Here is a 14996-nt window from a genome sequence, read left to right as displayed (position 1 = left end):
AACATTTATGCTATCTCCGTGACTCGAATACAACTCGTAAAACAAAATTGATAGATGCGTTTTCATAATCAATTATTGGAGTTTTTTTTTTCATTATTCATTTCTTGTAATATACCTGCAGTATTAGCCATCATCAAATTGCATTTTCACTCTCATATGGGTAAACTAAAATATGAACTCCAGAATTCCTCTTACCTCAAACTCACACCAAGGTAGATCAAGAACACCTAAGTCATGCATTAAATGGAGCATAAGAATATTTATCAAAAAATAAAATCAAATAAAAAATAAGCTACCCTAGATCTAAACTCCAACTTGAACATGAAATCACAAACAAAAAAATCATTTTACTCCAAAATATACTGACCTGAGATAAAAATTAATTGAGTGTTAAATAATAACCATAAGATACCTCCCACCAAAAAATTAGTTGGGATGGAAAATAAACTACCCCACATTTCTTTTTGGTATATACATCTCAAAATAACAACTAACAAGAAAGCATGACAGTATAAAAGGTTCCTTTGGAAAAAGCAACATAGGCAAAAAAAAAATTAAAATTAAAAAAAAAAGATAGTTGTAATAATGTAATGATAGCTTTCTATTTTTTTCTTCTTTCTCCTTCTTCTCCCTCAATCTTCCTCTTTCTCTTCTTTTCGTGCCGCCCCTCACTCTCTTTGTCAAACCATCAAATACACATAACCAATAGCGTAACACACGTTCAGCTCCTCATAGCTCCCGTTGCCATTGTTTTTGCCCCATAAAGTAAACAAAAGAAAGAAACATTGAAAATCCCAATTACCCTTTGTTTTCTTTTTGTTTCCACAATCATATCTGGTGAGCCATTTATCTTCAAAATTTGATTTTTTTTTTATGTTTTATTTTGCATACCCTTTGTCCTCTAATTGGTTATACTATAATCATGCCCTCTTTTTTTTTTCCTGAATTTCTTGGTTTTTCAGGGATTGGATTGATCTGTGGGATTTATTTTGATTCATGTTAAGGTACGTTTAAGTTTGAACTGTGATAAATTTGCAAACTTTTTTCTTTTTTGTGGGAACTGTTGTCCGTGGATCATTGGATCTTATTTGGCTACCCTTTTGTTTGTTTATGCTTGCTTGATCAACCATATCAGGTTTTAATTAGGGGGAGAGTTATCAAAGGAGAGAGAGAGGGAGATGGGATCAGAAATTGGAATCAAAGTAAGGAAAGTTGTTGTCATTTCAATCAGAGGTGGTTACAGATCAGCTTGCAACCATCCATTCCTTGTGGGTTTTTTTTGCTTCTTGCTTTTGTTGTACAGATCTTTTCCTTTTCTGTTTTCTGTTTTGGTCTCTGCATCTCCTGTTTTGGTCTGCACTGCTATTCTGCTTGGGACCCTTCTCAGTTTTGGGCAGCCAAATGTGCCTGAAGTTGAGATAGAAGAGAAAGTTACTCATGACATTTCATCCTTCCAAGCCGGGTTTTCTGAGGGTGACACTGTTTTTGCTGACAGAGATGAGAGCTATTTTGTGAAGGGCTATTCAGAAAATAGGAGTGATGTGGAAGAGAGGGGCATTGAGGAGGAAACAAGTTTGGTTAGTGAGAGGGATAATAGGGCCGAAGAAGATCAAGGCTTGCTTTCTGACTTGCCTCCAGATGATGAAAAGTTGCCGGATTTTCAGCACAAGAAGCAAGAAAAAGAGGAAGTGGAGAGGGAAAGGGAATTCCATAGTTTTGAGTTGGGAAAGAATAGGGAAGTTCATGAAGAAAACCTTAGGTCTGAAGCTGTTTCAAGTGATGATGAAGCTATTGAGAAACAATATGTCATGGTTCGAAAGGTGGATGATGATATTCTTGAATTTGAAAATGAGAAAACTCCCGGAGATCATGTGGACTTTTCTGCCAGCTCATCTTGGAAACAGGTGGAAAACGACGGTGACGAGGATGACTCAGTGGAGTCAGGTTCTGATGGGGCTGAGAGCTCTTCACCAGATGCTTCCATGGCTGACATCATTCCAATGCTTGATGAACTCCATCCACTACTAGACCTAGATGCTCCACAGCCGGCTCATGTGTCCTGTGATGGTTCTGATGCTGCATCTGAGAAAAGTGATGATGACAGTGTTGAATCAGACGATGATACTGAAAACCATGTTGATGCGGACGATGATGGTATTGACGAGCCCGATGATGAAGAGGAAGAAGAAGTGGCGGGTGGCAAAGAAGAGGATGAAAGTAAATCTGCTATTAAGTGGACAGAGGATGACCAAAAGAATCTCATGGATCTGGGAAATTTAGAGCTGGAAAGGAATAAAAGATTGGAGAATCTTATTGCTAGGAGAAGAGCAAGGAGATTGATGGATGAGAAGAATCTAATAGACTTAGATTGTGTTGATATTCCCTGTAATGTTGCACCTATTGCTACGACCAGGCATAACCCATTTGATTTTCCTGATGACTCCTTTGCTGCCATGGGATTACCACCCATTCCTGGATCTGCTCCGTCTATTCTACAGCCTAGGAGAAACCCTTTTGATATTCCCTATGACTCAAATGAAGAAAAACCTGATCTTAAGGCGGACAGTTTTCAACAAGAGTTCACAGTGTTTCATCAAAAAGAGGCCTTTTTCCGGCGGCATGAAAGTTTCAGTGTGGGATCATCAGTATTGGGGTTATCCAAGCAAGAGAGGTATGATTGGAAACCTGTCTTTATATCTGAAAGGATGGCTTCCGAGGGAACAAGCTATCCTTCATTCCAGAGGCAATCAAGTGAAGTAAGTGATTCAAAGTTGAGTTCTGTTCCAGATACTGAATCTGTGAGTTCAATTGATCAGGATGACGGGAAGTTCAGTGAGCAAGACTTGTCTCAAGAAACTGAATTAATATCTAACATTGACCATGCTTCTGATGCTGTTGAACATGGAAGCCAATCCTCTGGAGAAAATGATTCTGTGGAGATAATCCAAGTTGAGGAGAGCAATGCTCATCATGATGAAGTGGAAATAGTGCTGGGTGGGGTGGAAGATCCTTCTGAGATGGTATTCTTTCCTAAAACACGAGAGGTTGAAATTCATGAACAATTCAATGCGGGGGAAACACATTTGAGAAGAGAACCAAGTGATGAGGAAAGTGTTGGCAGCAGCAGATCAAGCCATTCTTCACTATCAGAAGTAATTGACAGCATACCTGATGAAAACATGGAAAAAGAGGAAAATTTGCAGCAAGGAGATGGTCATCTCTCTGAATCTGGAATTTCAACACAAGCTTCAGTGGAGGAATCAGACTTCCAGCAAGTTAGTGGTGAGGTGGAAGAAAATCACCATGTGGACCCTGTTTATGATCTTAGTCCACAAGCTTCTGAAACACTCCAATCGATTCCTTCTGTATCTTCTCATGATTCTGCTATGGAGTTGTCCGAGAGGGCATATCCTGCTTCAGTAGAAATGACTGCTAATGTGGCAGATGAAGAGTCTGAAGTGCATGATCACAGACAGGAAGGTTATACTTCTGGTCATGATAAAAATCAAGCAACCTCTTCCGAACTACATGTGGAAGCCAAAAATGAACTGAGGTCTGAGAAATCTGAAGATGTTAATAATATTACTGCAAATGAGTTATCTGCAGTTGCCCCAAATTTTGTTGATCATAATGGATCTACAATGGCTGAGCCTCAAGTTGTCCCTGTTTCTGTGGATTCAAATTTGTCTTTCGATATTGGATCAATAAAGGATGTGACTAATTTAGGCTTAGTTCATGGACAGGATCTAGCTGACCACATACGTGCTGATTCTGAAATTCTTCATCAAGACAATGTAGATTCTCCAGATTCAGATTATCAAATGGCTTCTGAAAAGTCACATCTATCAGATAATGAATCTGTGGAGGAATCTGCACTGCCCAATGCAGAATCAAGATTTGATAATGCAAATATGTCTACGCCAGTCCAAGATGCAGATGAAATGTTTGATTCTGCAGCTTCTGATGCCCACCATATTTCTTCTAATGGTTCATCTATGCCTGCACCACGGGATTTTCAGCTTTCACCTACAGCAGGGCCAGCACCAGTGGTTCATCCTAATTTACCTTCTGAAGAAACTGAACATATAGAGAAGTTTTCATCAAATAATGATGCCATATTTCAGATTCAGCAAGGTAAAGTCAACATCCACCAAGATTTGGATAAGAATATGGTTGCTTTCACTTCGGACAGTCAACATGAAATTGATGTGAAGTCTCCCTCTAACTTGGAGAATAATCTGTCAAGCTCTGATAAATCAGTTGTTGCACAATCTTCTAGTGATCATGATGAAATTCAGGTAAGTCACATGACAATTTATGCCCATTAATCTAAATAATTTATCTGTTGACCCTTTTTTTGCTTTAAGGACCCATTTGTTTATTAAGGAAAATCACATGATGATGTCCTAAAAGGAAATAGCGGTATTGTTTGATTTTTAACACATCCTATTGGTAATATTCCCAATACTTGTGTAAATCTATATGGGATCGGGATTGCTATTTATCGGTACTTGCCATTAAAATTATAGGATTGTGTCCCTGGCAGTAACTGCTTGCTTCCAATAACAGTTGCACAGTTCCATATTGGAATATTTTTTATCCATTTATTTGCATCCCAAAGAAACATTTTTATATGCCCCATCCCTGCAGATTCTCTAGTAAAGGGGGAAAGAAAGAAAAAGATCTAACCTGCTTTAATTATATTCAGAATCTACATTTTGCTTAGATTCCCTGTCATGACATGGTAGGATAAACAAGCAGTTCTTTTGTACCCAAATCGGTAATATGAACAAAAAAAAGACATAGAAAACATGTTATGTTTATTACATTTCAATTAATATGATGTGGATATATCTTCTGCAGAAAAAAAATCATTTCATTATTATTCATTCTTAATAAAGCTAAGTAAAAAAAAAGTATTTTTAAAATATATTTTCCTTCTTTTTTACCCCATAAAGATATTGAATAGAATTTACTCCTTTTTTCCATTTAAATTTAGAAAATGAGCAATTAAATATCCTTCAAAAACAAGTAAGTAGATCCAAAACATATAAAATGCAGTTACCATTCAATTTTTCCTTTTCATTGATACCCAGAAGGCAGAAGGAGAAAAAGATATTTTTTTTCTCTAAATTCTATTGGTTCTGAGGATGCCTCGTCTTTTCATTACCCACAAACCCATATTTACTCATGGCTTTTCCAGTTTTCCTGATTTTTTCTGTTGTATTATCATTAAAACTCAATTCCCATCTCCTACTGAGACTGCTAATCCTTGTATACCATTACTGAGAAAATGTTACTCCTATTAAGATAGGTTGGCATATCAGATAGGTTGTTATTGTCTAATTTGCTAGTGATGACACAAGTTTTTAGCCTCTGCTCCACCAAACAGAAGAAAAGCCCTTTTGTAGGAATTTTCTAGAATGATGACTTTCGCAAATAGATGTCAAACACATAAGATGCTTAGTAAGAAGATATGTTGAGGTCAGTTCATTGCACTAGTGCATAGAATTTTTTCTTTCCAAGTAGTAACTGTTTGAATTATGTTTTCTTTGACTATTTCTACAAACACATGATTGATGTACATGAATAACTTGTTCTGTCCTTTTCACCTGTTTTTATCTAATGTACCAGCTCTTCTGGCTTTGCATTTTTTCTGTAAAAAATGTGGTTATTGATCTAAGACTCTAAATTAGCTGAGAAAACTGATCATAATTTCTTTAACATTCTGCAGAGTTCTAATGCTATCCAGGTTGAATCTGCACATGGTTTTGGCACTTCCAATGATGAAGTTGGAGAATTGCATGATGCAGCTGACAAATTTCCTCCAAGCATTTATTCTGTGACCTCTGAAAAATTTGAGACTCCTGAATTTGTGTCACCCACTGGTGAAGCAGATTTGGAAGTTGATAGGCACAGGGAAGTTGAAAATGAAGACCAAAATGAAGTGTTAGAAACTGCACTTCCTTCAGAAGAGAGCATGTCTCAGGTTACTGAAGAAAATAGCAATGAATTTGATGATATGAAGGAAATTGACGAAGAATTCTTGTCAGAATTGGACACTGTTGGAGACTTTAGTGTCAATGATGCTGGTGTATCACTTCATACTGACGTTGAACATGAGAAAACTAGAGATGCTCAACTTAGTTCACTCCCTAAGGATGTAAAGACAGAAGAGGTTGAGCAGGACATCCCAGTTCTTGAAGCAAGATCACTTGAAGATATTAACTTGGCTTTTAAGCAACTTCAAGAAGGAGTGGATGTTGAAGAAGTCATCCTTCCAAGTACAATTAAGGATCAGGATGTCAGTGAAGAATCTAGAGATCATCTGGAAGTTAATTCAGACCTTCAAGTTGTTGAAGCCAGATCTCTAGAAGATATTAACATTGCTTTAAACCAAGTCTCTGAAGGTAATAAAGGGGAGTTGCCAAATTCTTTGGATTCAAAAGACACTTCAGTCAAAGTAGAAGAGAATGAAGTTGGCTCAGCCAAGGTGAATGAATTCTTTGATGTAGCAACCAGTTCTGAGGAAATGAGCAGAACCACAGTGGATAAATCGGAAGATGTACCTAATAGCAGCTCGGGTAACGAGGAAAAATCCCACAGTAGGAAATCTAGTTCCAGTTCCAGCTCCAGCTCGAGCTCAAGTGATTCTGATTGATACCAAGTGGCCACTTTGAGCAAGAAGAGTATAAGTTTCTCATTTATGTTGTTTTATTTAATTTTTTCTTCAGTGATGGGAATTTGGGTATTTAGCCTTGGCACCAATCATGTCTTGGCTAATAGTATTCAGGTCAGGTTTCTTAAATTTTGTTGGATTGGTTTCTTCAAGAATGAGTTTTTGGTTTTATTTCTTGAAGCGTGCAGTTTTTTGTTCAATTTTATCCCACTTAGTGTGAGCAATTTGGCAAATATAGGTTGAGTGTTTATTTCCAACAGGTGCACATTGTGTAGTCCAAAAAGAAAAAGAAATTGGATTATTGTACATTATACTTCGATTGTAGAAATGGTGGTCGGACTTTGTTTTTGTGTATACATCAAGCAGTTGTTCTGTTTTTCTTTTCCTTTTCTTTTTTTGCTACTTTTTTCTTCATCTTTACATCAATAATCTTTTTGTTTTTTGTTCCAAGGGAAATATCATTGCATCATTAACCTTTACATCAATAATTATAATCTGTTTAGTTAGTTGAGCATCGTAGAATGTAATTGCAGTGCTCAATTTCGGCTTTGTGTCTCTACTGACCAAATCAATGACTAGCCATATTAATTTTTGGATACTCATTAGTGAATGATGAGGATTCTGTCCATTTAATTTGACTCGTTTAACATTTATAAAATATGAACTCCATTTTTTACTCGGGTCCCAAAAGGTAGCTGACACGGTTGGATTGATGCCTCTTTGAAGCCTATTTTTACTGGGTTTTGGTTATATCATAATTTAGACACCAAATGTTATAACCTCGAAGGTAGTGCTTTTAAAATGTTTTGGCATTTCTAGTTGGTTTGATTTATCAGCTTCGATTACCTAAGTTCTTTTGGGACATTCTAATGCATGTTTGGAAAGACATTCAAATGCTTCCAAAATTAAAGTTTGATGCAAAAGTAAGAAATGGGTTGTTTTCACCAACGCAAGGTTTAACAGAAGGAGGCCATGACACGCTTAAGGAGCCATTTTTGCAGAGATTGAACTTGTTCAGTTTCAAAATTCTCCTTCGGACTGCCTTCCATCATTTGGACCAGGTTGCATCTGTTTAGAATTTATAATATTTTGCTCCGGAATTTATAATTTTCGCTTTACTCTTTAAGTTCAACGTGAGAAAAAGTAGAAAGGGTTTAGTAAGAGATGAAGATAATTTTAAATTTATTGCATTGTCACAAAATAAACATAAAGTTAAAAGAGAAGGCATCTTAAACAAATCCTCACATACAAATCATTGAGAGAGATAGTTTATAACAAACCATTAAGTTTGCTTAAGCCTTAATGGCATCCATCAAAGAATCGGAGGGACAAAAATCAGTTATAACATCCAATGACTAAAAGGATGAGATATTTGTCTTAATATTACTAACTACAGCATTAATTTCTGGAAAATAAGCTACTGCTTTTGTTTCTTGTTTGCTGGTCCTGAAGAAGTCTCAACCTGCAAACATATTGGAGAATGACAATTAATTACAATACTAGAGGCTTTTGTCTGGAAAGCACTACTCCATGAAATTTCCCGAGAGATTTTCACTTTTAGTCAAAAAAGTTTTTGTTCATGATGCCTTTAATGTCCAATTCTTCTGCTTTTAGTCCTTCTGTCAATCTCTGTTACTGTTACAAAAACACTTGTGCAATGCCAAATGAAGCCGTGTAAGCATTGCAATGAAAATTGACAGGAAGGATGAAAAACATAAGGTTTAGACCTTACAAGGATTGTAAACACAAGAAAAATTATAGGAATTAAAAGCGAAAACTGGTATATTTGTAAGAACAAAAAGATATTTAAACTTTTTTCCTAAAGTTCTCACCTAGCATACAATATTATAATATGCTGAAAATAAACCATAAGTAAATATATGAAAAGTTCCACGGGGACCTAAAATTTCTGCCTGGTTCAAAGTTATGTCCAGTGAGGAGTAGGTCAATTCTCCAACACATCATTCATCATAATCATGATAAATATAAAAAAATTCCTTACAGCATTTAGTTGTTCCCTGATGTATGTCATGGATCTCAGCATAGCCTCAAGTGTGTCCCTTGTGAGCTGAAACTTTATCTCTGTTTCACCTGATGGAGACTTGCTATAATCATGCAGCTACAAACAAAAACAGATATCACAAGGAAATACCTCATAGTAATATCAGTGTTACACCACAACAAAACCAAAAAAATCATTTAAACATTGCATGTACATTTTGGCCCTTTAAAATATGATTCATAATAACCTCACATCATACATAATTCAATTTTCCTTTTACCTTAAGGCTGATTATAGCTACTCTATCTGCAGGGGATGAGCCACGATTCTCCATGGTCCACGTCATTGATTTGAGGCAAGGAAGGTTTTCCTACGATATTATTTTATAATAACAAATAAAATCTAATAAATAGCCAAAAGAAAAGGGAGGGGAAGAACTTGATTTGGAGAATAAAGTAAATGGATTTGGCTCTTATAGAGTAAGTTCAGATAAAGTAAATGATCTCAATTATTGAAGAAAAAATCAGCCATTAATATCCAAATACATGCATGATTTGTTATGCATGAGCACGTAATATCAACCATTGATTTTCTCATAAATTATTTAATTTAGTTACTCACTTTCAAGGAGGATCCCAAAGTAAATTATTTCTGACATTAATGAGAAAATAAAAAAATTGATATTACATGTATATATATACATATCATAAGTTTGATACACTATTACTTGTTTTTCTCATCAATAATGATATTACTTACTTTACCCTATGATATTTGGTACCAAAATCAGTGCACTCAACTTGTCCATGCATTTAACAACTAGAAGATCAGACAGACACATTTTATTTCAGTAAAGACGAATGCCAGCGATACAGTCTCTGTTACTCTTTTACATACACTCACTCTATGATTGTGTTAGATAGAGTGTCAGAGAATATCGCTAGCATTCTTCTTTCAGTAAATTCAAAATCTAAGTCGTTCAATCTTCATCCAACAGACTCACATCTTGTTTCAGTAAAAATGAATGCTAGCGCTACTGTCTGTGATCCTCTTTTACTAACACTCACTCTATGAATGTGTTAGATAAAGAGTGTCAGAAAATATCACTGGCATTCCTCTTTCAGTACATTCAGAAATCTTCATCCAACAGAATCACATCTTCTTTCAGTAAAGACGAATGCCAACGATACTGTCTCTCTGATACTCTTTTACTAACTAACATTCACTCTATGATTGTGTTAGATAGAGAGTGTCCGAGAGTATCGCTAGCATTCCTCTTCAGCAAATTCAAAATCTAAGTCGTCCAATCTTCAACCTACAGAATCACATCTTGTTTCAGTAAAGAATGCCGGCGATACTCTCTCTCTCTGATACTCTTTTACTAACACTCACTCTATGAGTGTGTTAGATAGAGAGTGTTGGAGAGTATTGCTAGCATTCCTCTTTCAGTAAATTCAAAATCTAAGCTGTTCAATCTTCATCCAACAGTTACAAATGCAACGACCACATGAATGCCCAAAAAATTGACCGCACCGAATTCAATTCCTTCCAAGTACCTACCAAGTTATCAGAAGCACCAACGGCATCACACTGGAAGCACGAATTCACCCCCGAAGGGCCAACATCAGGAACAACCGCCGGCACCGCCACCGCATCAAAATCTTGTTCTTGGCGCGGCCAAAGCAGCGAAGGAGCAAAGTTTATCGTTCCCTTCAGCTGCGGAATCACGTGACTCACGTCCTCCTTCCACCGATCTCTGTTTCTCTGCAACGCTGATACCAAATTCGTTTGCAACTGAATCGGAAGATCGCGGGGAAACAGTCTGAGAAGGTCGTCGCGGGCGAGGTTCTGGTGCGCGCATTTTCTGACGAGGGAACGGAGGCACGCTAAAACCTATTATTAACGTTGAAATCCGTTACGTGAGATTGGAATTGGTCACGTGATGATCGAAAAGAGGGAGAGAGAGAGAGAGAGACTTACGGGGTCGAGATGGGAGGGGGAAGGGAGGTGGAGGAGGGATTGGAAATGGGACTTGTCGGAGAGGGGAAGACCCGTTTTACGAGTGGACCAAAGGGTGCATAGCATTTGGTTTAGGGTTTCCTCTGATTCTATCTGTGATAGCTTGTGGAGTTCGTGCAGCACTTGAGTCTCCTCCATTTTTGTTTTCCACTTTCGCTCACTCTACTCTACTGAACTTGAAGGTGAAGCCATCATGAGGGAAGAAGGATCCCACCCCAACTCTTTTGCGCCTCGATTCATCGCCCAATAAAAACTTACCACCCCTCCTTAGTTAATTTGACTCTTCGACGAGATTTCAGGTATTATTTTAGTTAAAATATTGATGAAACATTAATGTTTTTTAACATAAAATTAAAAAAAATGATTAAAATGAAAATTTAAAAAAAAATATAAATAATTAAAATAAAACTTTTAAAACTTAATGTAATAAAATAAAAAATACTAAAATATAATAAATTAAAAGTGATATTTAACCTAAATAAAAAAAAGTGTTGGTCTTCTTTTATGAAAACATGTGTTATAAGACACTTTTCTCATTAGTTTTGTTTGAAGAGTGAGTTAACAATGATACCTAATTACCCATTACCAACCCAATGACAATGTCCTAATAAGCTTAAGTGTCATTACAAAACAAGTTAGGCATGCCAAAAAATTCATCTTTGTTAGGAAGTTTTACCTCAAAATCTCAATTTACGCCAATTGGAGGGGTTCCACTAGCAACATCAACTCCATGTGACTCTTGGTTTAAGTGTTTGTTCATGTTTTAATTCAATGACAAACTTGAATGCTTCGCGTTGGAAATCCCACATCGACTAATGAGACCAAAATAATGTGTATAATATAAGTGAGAGCAACTTTCACCTTATAAATCGATTTTGTAAGGTTGAGTTAGATCAAAACCCACAATTCTAAGATTGTATCAAAGCCTATGCAAGTGATCCGTTGTTGGGCCTATCATGCCTTATGTTATCAAGCCATTATCAAACCACCCACAGATGTTAAGTCCTCGACATAAGAAGGAGTGTTGGAAATTCCATGTTTCCTAGTTGTGAGGCCAAAATAATGTATATATTTATCTTATAAGCTAGTTTTGTATGGATAATTCTAAGACATGCCCCAAGTTTTCAAGATCTAAGACAATATTTAGCACAACTCAAACACTCAAACCCCATCTCATTTCCCCATGAACAACACAAAGTTTTGCAACAAACACATCAAACCCAAATCATGTCACCATTTGTCATTGAAAAGGTTTTCTTCTCTAATGATGGCCAAGAGGTTGTAGTTCCCAGGAAGGAAAGTAAATTACCCAACCCTACAAGAAACACATTGTCTTCTTAATCCACCATTGTCGTCCATCAAACCTATTAGATCAAAGGATCATTTGTAGCCTTTGAAATTTTAATGACAACACATAACTTGTAAGATTTGTTTGGAAATAGGAAGATTGTTGTTGTGTCCTACAAACAGATACCTAAATGCTATGTCTTTTGAACCCTTCAATTGCTTTACTTATTTTGTCCTAAGAATGTATCTCCAAGAGTTGAAAGAATGACTTATCTTATACAACCAAAAGTATATCAAGAAAGCCTCAAAGTGCTTTGTCCTTGAAGTTTCAAAAGTCAAATATTGAGATCAACCTAAAAGCATGCAAAAATAATTATAGTAGACAAGACAACAACAATAATGAACTACTTCCAAAAGGCATATATTACCTCGTTATATGGTGTTAATAGTATGAGAAAAAAGGGAGATAAACACTATACTTTATCATATCCTAAGTGAACAGATGATGAAAGCATTAATGAGATCATTCAATGCTTATACATTCATATTAAAAGATCTCAAGAAAAGCTTTCAATGTTTTTCGATGAATATTGTTGTTCTTGTTATACTAAATCAAAGATTAGAGAAGTAAAGTAGTGGAAAATTTGTAACTTAATCTTTTATTCTTAATTTGTCTTTGCTCTAAATGTATGAGATATCTAAAAGTATATACTCTCTTTGTTAAGACAACTAGCATGTGAGTTTTACCCATGAGCATTTTGTAGTGAAATTGCTGTAAGCTTGGAGAGGCTTTGCTAAGAAAGAATACTTGGGTATTTGAGACTAAAAAGACTTAAGTCAAAACAATACTTGTAATATTAATGGTTAAAGTTGTTACTGAAATTCTTGGAAAGTAGTCAAGGACTAGATGTACTCTTCGTTTAAGACAAACTAGTATAACTTCATCGTGTTATCTTTTTTACTTTTATCTTTATTATTCCAATGATTGACAAAAGAAAAGAGTAAAATATCTCATTTGTGATTTACGAACTTGTCTTCACAAATATATTTTAAGACAAAACCTTTGTCATATGTAAACATGTTGTTTTTAGAAAGATGATTTACCAAACAAATTTAAAAACACAACTCAATCCCATTTTTCTTGTGTTTTACAAAATCAAAATTATATCATTGTCTTCTTCCTCATACTGAATCACTACTAGGGGTTGCATAGTTTTTTTTCTTAAATGAATCAAACTACTCTACAAAAAAGTTTGATTTAAACTAATCCATTTCCATAAAGTGATTTTGTTATTTTTTTCTCAAAGTAGTTTGTTTTTTTAGCTCAATTATCTTTTTCTTTCCCTTGCATGTTTTAATTTTTTTTTTCCTTCAAAGAAGTGAACTAAGTCAGTTTCATAAAGAGATTTAGTTCAATTTTGAAGGTTTGGTTTGATTTTTTTTAACTATTTAGTTAGGTTCAACTTTTTTTTTTGCACGCCCCTAAAACACCACCTCAAACCCATTAGGCCATCCCTTAGGTAGTGCTTGATTGAGGGGAGAGGAGAGAAAAATAGAAGAAATTGTGAGCCCCATCTGAATTTCACACCTCCTACACTCTACTTTAATTAAAAAATTTCTCTTTTGTTCCTATTTTCTTTATTTCTATTTTCTAAACCAAACACACCCTTAGCTCCATCAAACTATTGTCCTCTTTATAGCTAAGCAACACTATGACGCCACAACTAGAAAAATGCACCAAACCACCAGACACTCAAAATCCACCACAATAACAAGTTGCAACTACAAACCAACATAGGGAAGCAAGAAAGGACAATTAGAGAAGCAACTAAAGGAATGAAAACCCCTATAAAAACAAGAAAAATAAAGAAAAATGTTGTGAGCTTCATTGTAAACAATCATATGCTATTGTCGAAGATGATTTCCAGCAACATGTCATCTTTTCTTCTTTTTTCCCCCTCCTTTTCTCTCCACCTCATTCCCTTTCAACCTCTTACTACCATGGTGGCATTAGTGGGCATTGACACTTGCCTTCTTCTATTCCTTTTTTCCCTTTTCTTTTCGCTCTCTAATGGCCTCCCATATTACCACGAAGGGCAACATTGATGTTGCCAGCTAGTCTTCCTCAAAGTCTTTTTCTCTCACCTTTCTAATCATTCTCTCCCACTCCATTTTTGCTCCTCTAAAGAGTTAAAGAGATAAGAGATGTGGAGTGATTTGAATGATAGAAGGGTTGGATGAGGAAAAACGACACTTGTCACGTCTAATGTCACTCATGATGTCACATATTTGGTATCTATTTTTAAAAAATAACATACCCATGACAAAATGTTTCTTGATAATTTTTTAGTAAGATTTCTCACAAAATTATTCTCATGAAAGGAGGTGAGAATCTAACTTTTTTGAGTATTTTTTTATTAGAGTAGAATATCACATTACAATGTCACATTATTTAATGTGATAAATAATTAAAGTAATTGATAAAAATAGTACGCACTAATATCATGGTGTAAATTTTTTTTATATAGAAATCATGATTACTATAATTCATGATATTCATGAATTATGGTGTCTGAGCATGAATTTTTTTTTCTTCCTTATATCAAATACTCCCTAAAAGATTAATAATGAGTAGATATTTGACCCATTTTGTTTAAACTTAGAAAAAATAATTTTTTTAAAAAATGCATTTTTAAGAAGCAAACAATCTGCTTCTTAAAAAAAAGTAGAAAATTATTTATTTCAAAGAAAAAATAATTTAGACAAATACATTAGAAAAACAAATTACTATTTATTATTTTATTGAAAAAGTGTTTTTTTAATAAGCTTAAACAAATGGACTTGTGAAATTTTTATACTATTAAACTCTCTATAATATTTTATGATTTTAAGTATTTTGTTTTTCTTTTCATTCATATTTATAAAAAAATATTAAAATAAAAAAATAAACCATTGATAAGCAAAAATAATGATAAGATCGAAAAAATTATGAAATCGAAAATCAAACCT

At 35.1% G+C, this 14996-nt stretch overlaps 2 protein-coding genes across 2 annotated transcripts; one reads left to right on the top strand and one right to left on the bottom strand.

Annotated features, from left to right (window-relative positions):
* The first annotated feature begins 494 nt into the window (after positions 1–494).
* On the top strand, positions 495–7033 carry LOC100778840 (uncharacterized protein DDB_G0284459). The gene is made up of 4 exons (XM_003554025.5): positions 495–837; positions 963–1004; positions 1136–4298; positions 5735–7033. Exons 3-4 carry the CDS (start codon positions 1179–1181, stop codon positions 6659–6661), a joined length of 4047 nt encoding a protein of 1348 aa, XP_003554073.1. The 5' UTR covers positions 495–837; positions 963–1004; positions 1136–1178; the 3' UTR covers positions 6662–7033.
* Positions 7034–7835: 802 nt separating this feature from the next.
* Positions 7836–10986, bottom strand: LOC100778299 (uncharacterized). The gene is made up of 5 exons (NM_001253030.2): positions 10662–10986; positions 10242–10574; positions 8962–9051; positions 8682–8798; positions 7836–8141 (listed from the first exon to the last, which is right to left on the bottom strand). Exons 1-5 carry the CDS (start codon positions 10836–10838, stop codon positions 8097–8099), a joined length of 762 nt encoding a protein of 253 aa, NP_001239959.1. The 5' UTR covers positions 10839–10986; the 3' UTR covers positions 7836–8096.
* Positions 10987–14996: the final 4010 nt, after the last annotated feature.

The sequence above is a fragment of the Glycine max genome, chromosome 19, assembly GCF_000004515.6.
Source record: "Glycine max cultivar Williams 82 chromosome 19, Glycine_max_v4.0, whole genome shotgun sequence".
Lineage (NCBI taxonomy): Eukaryota > Viridiplantae > Streptophyta > Magnoliopsida > Fabales > Fabaceae > Glycine > Glycine max.
The sequence above is the reverse complement of the archived record's forward strand: the minus strand, read 5'-3'. Positions and strand labels throughout refer to the sequence as shown.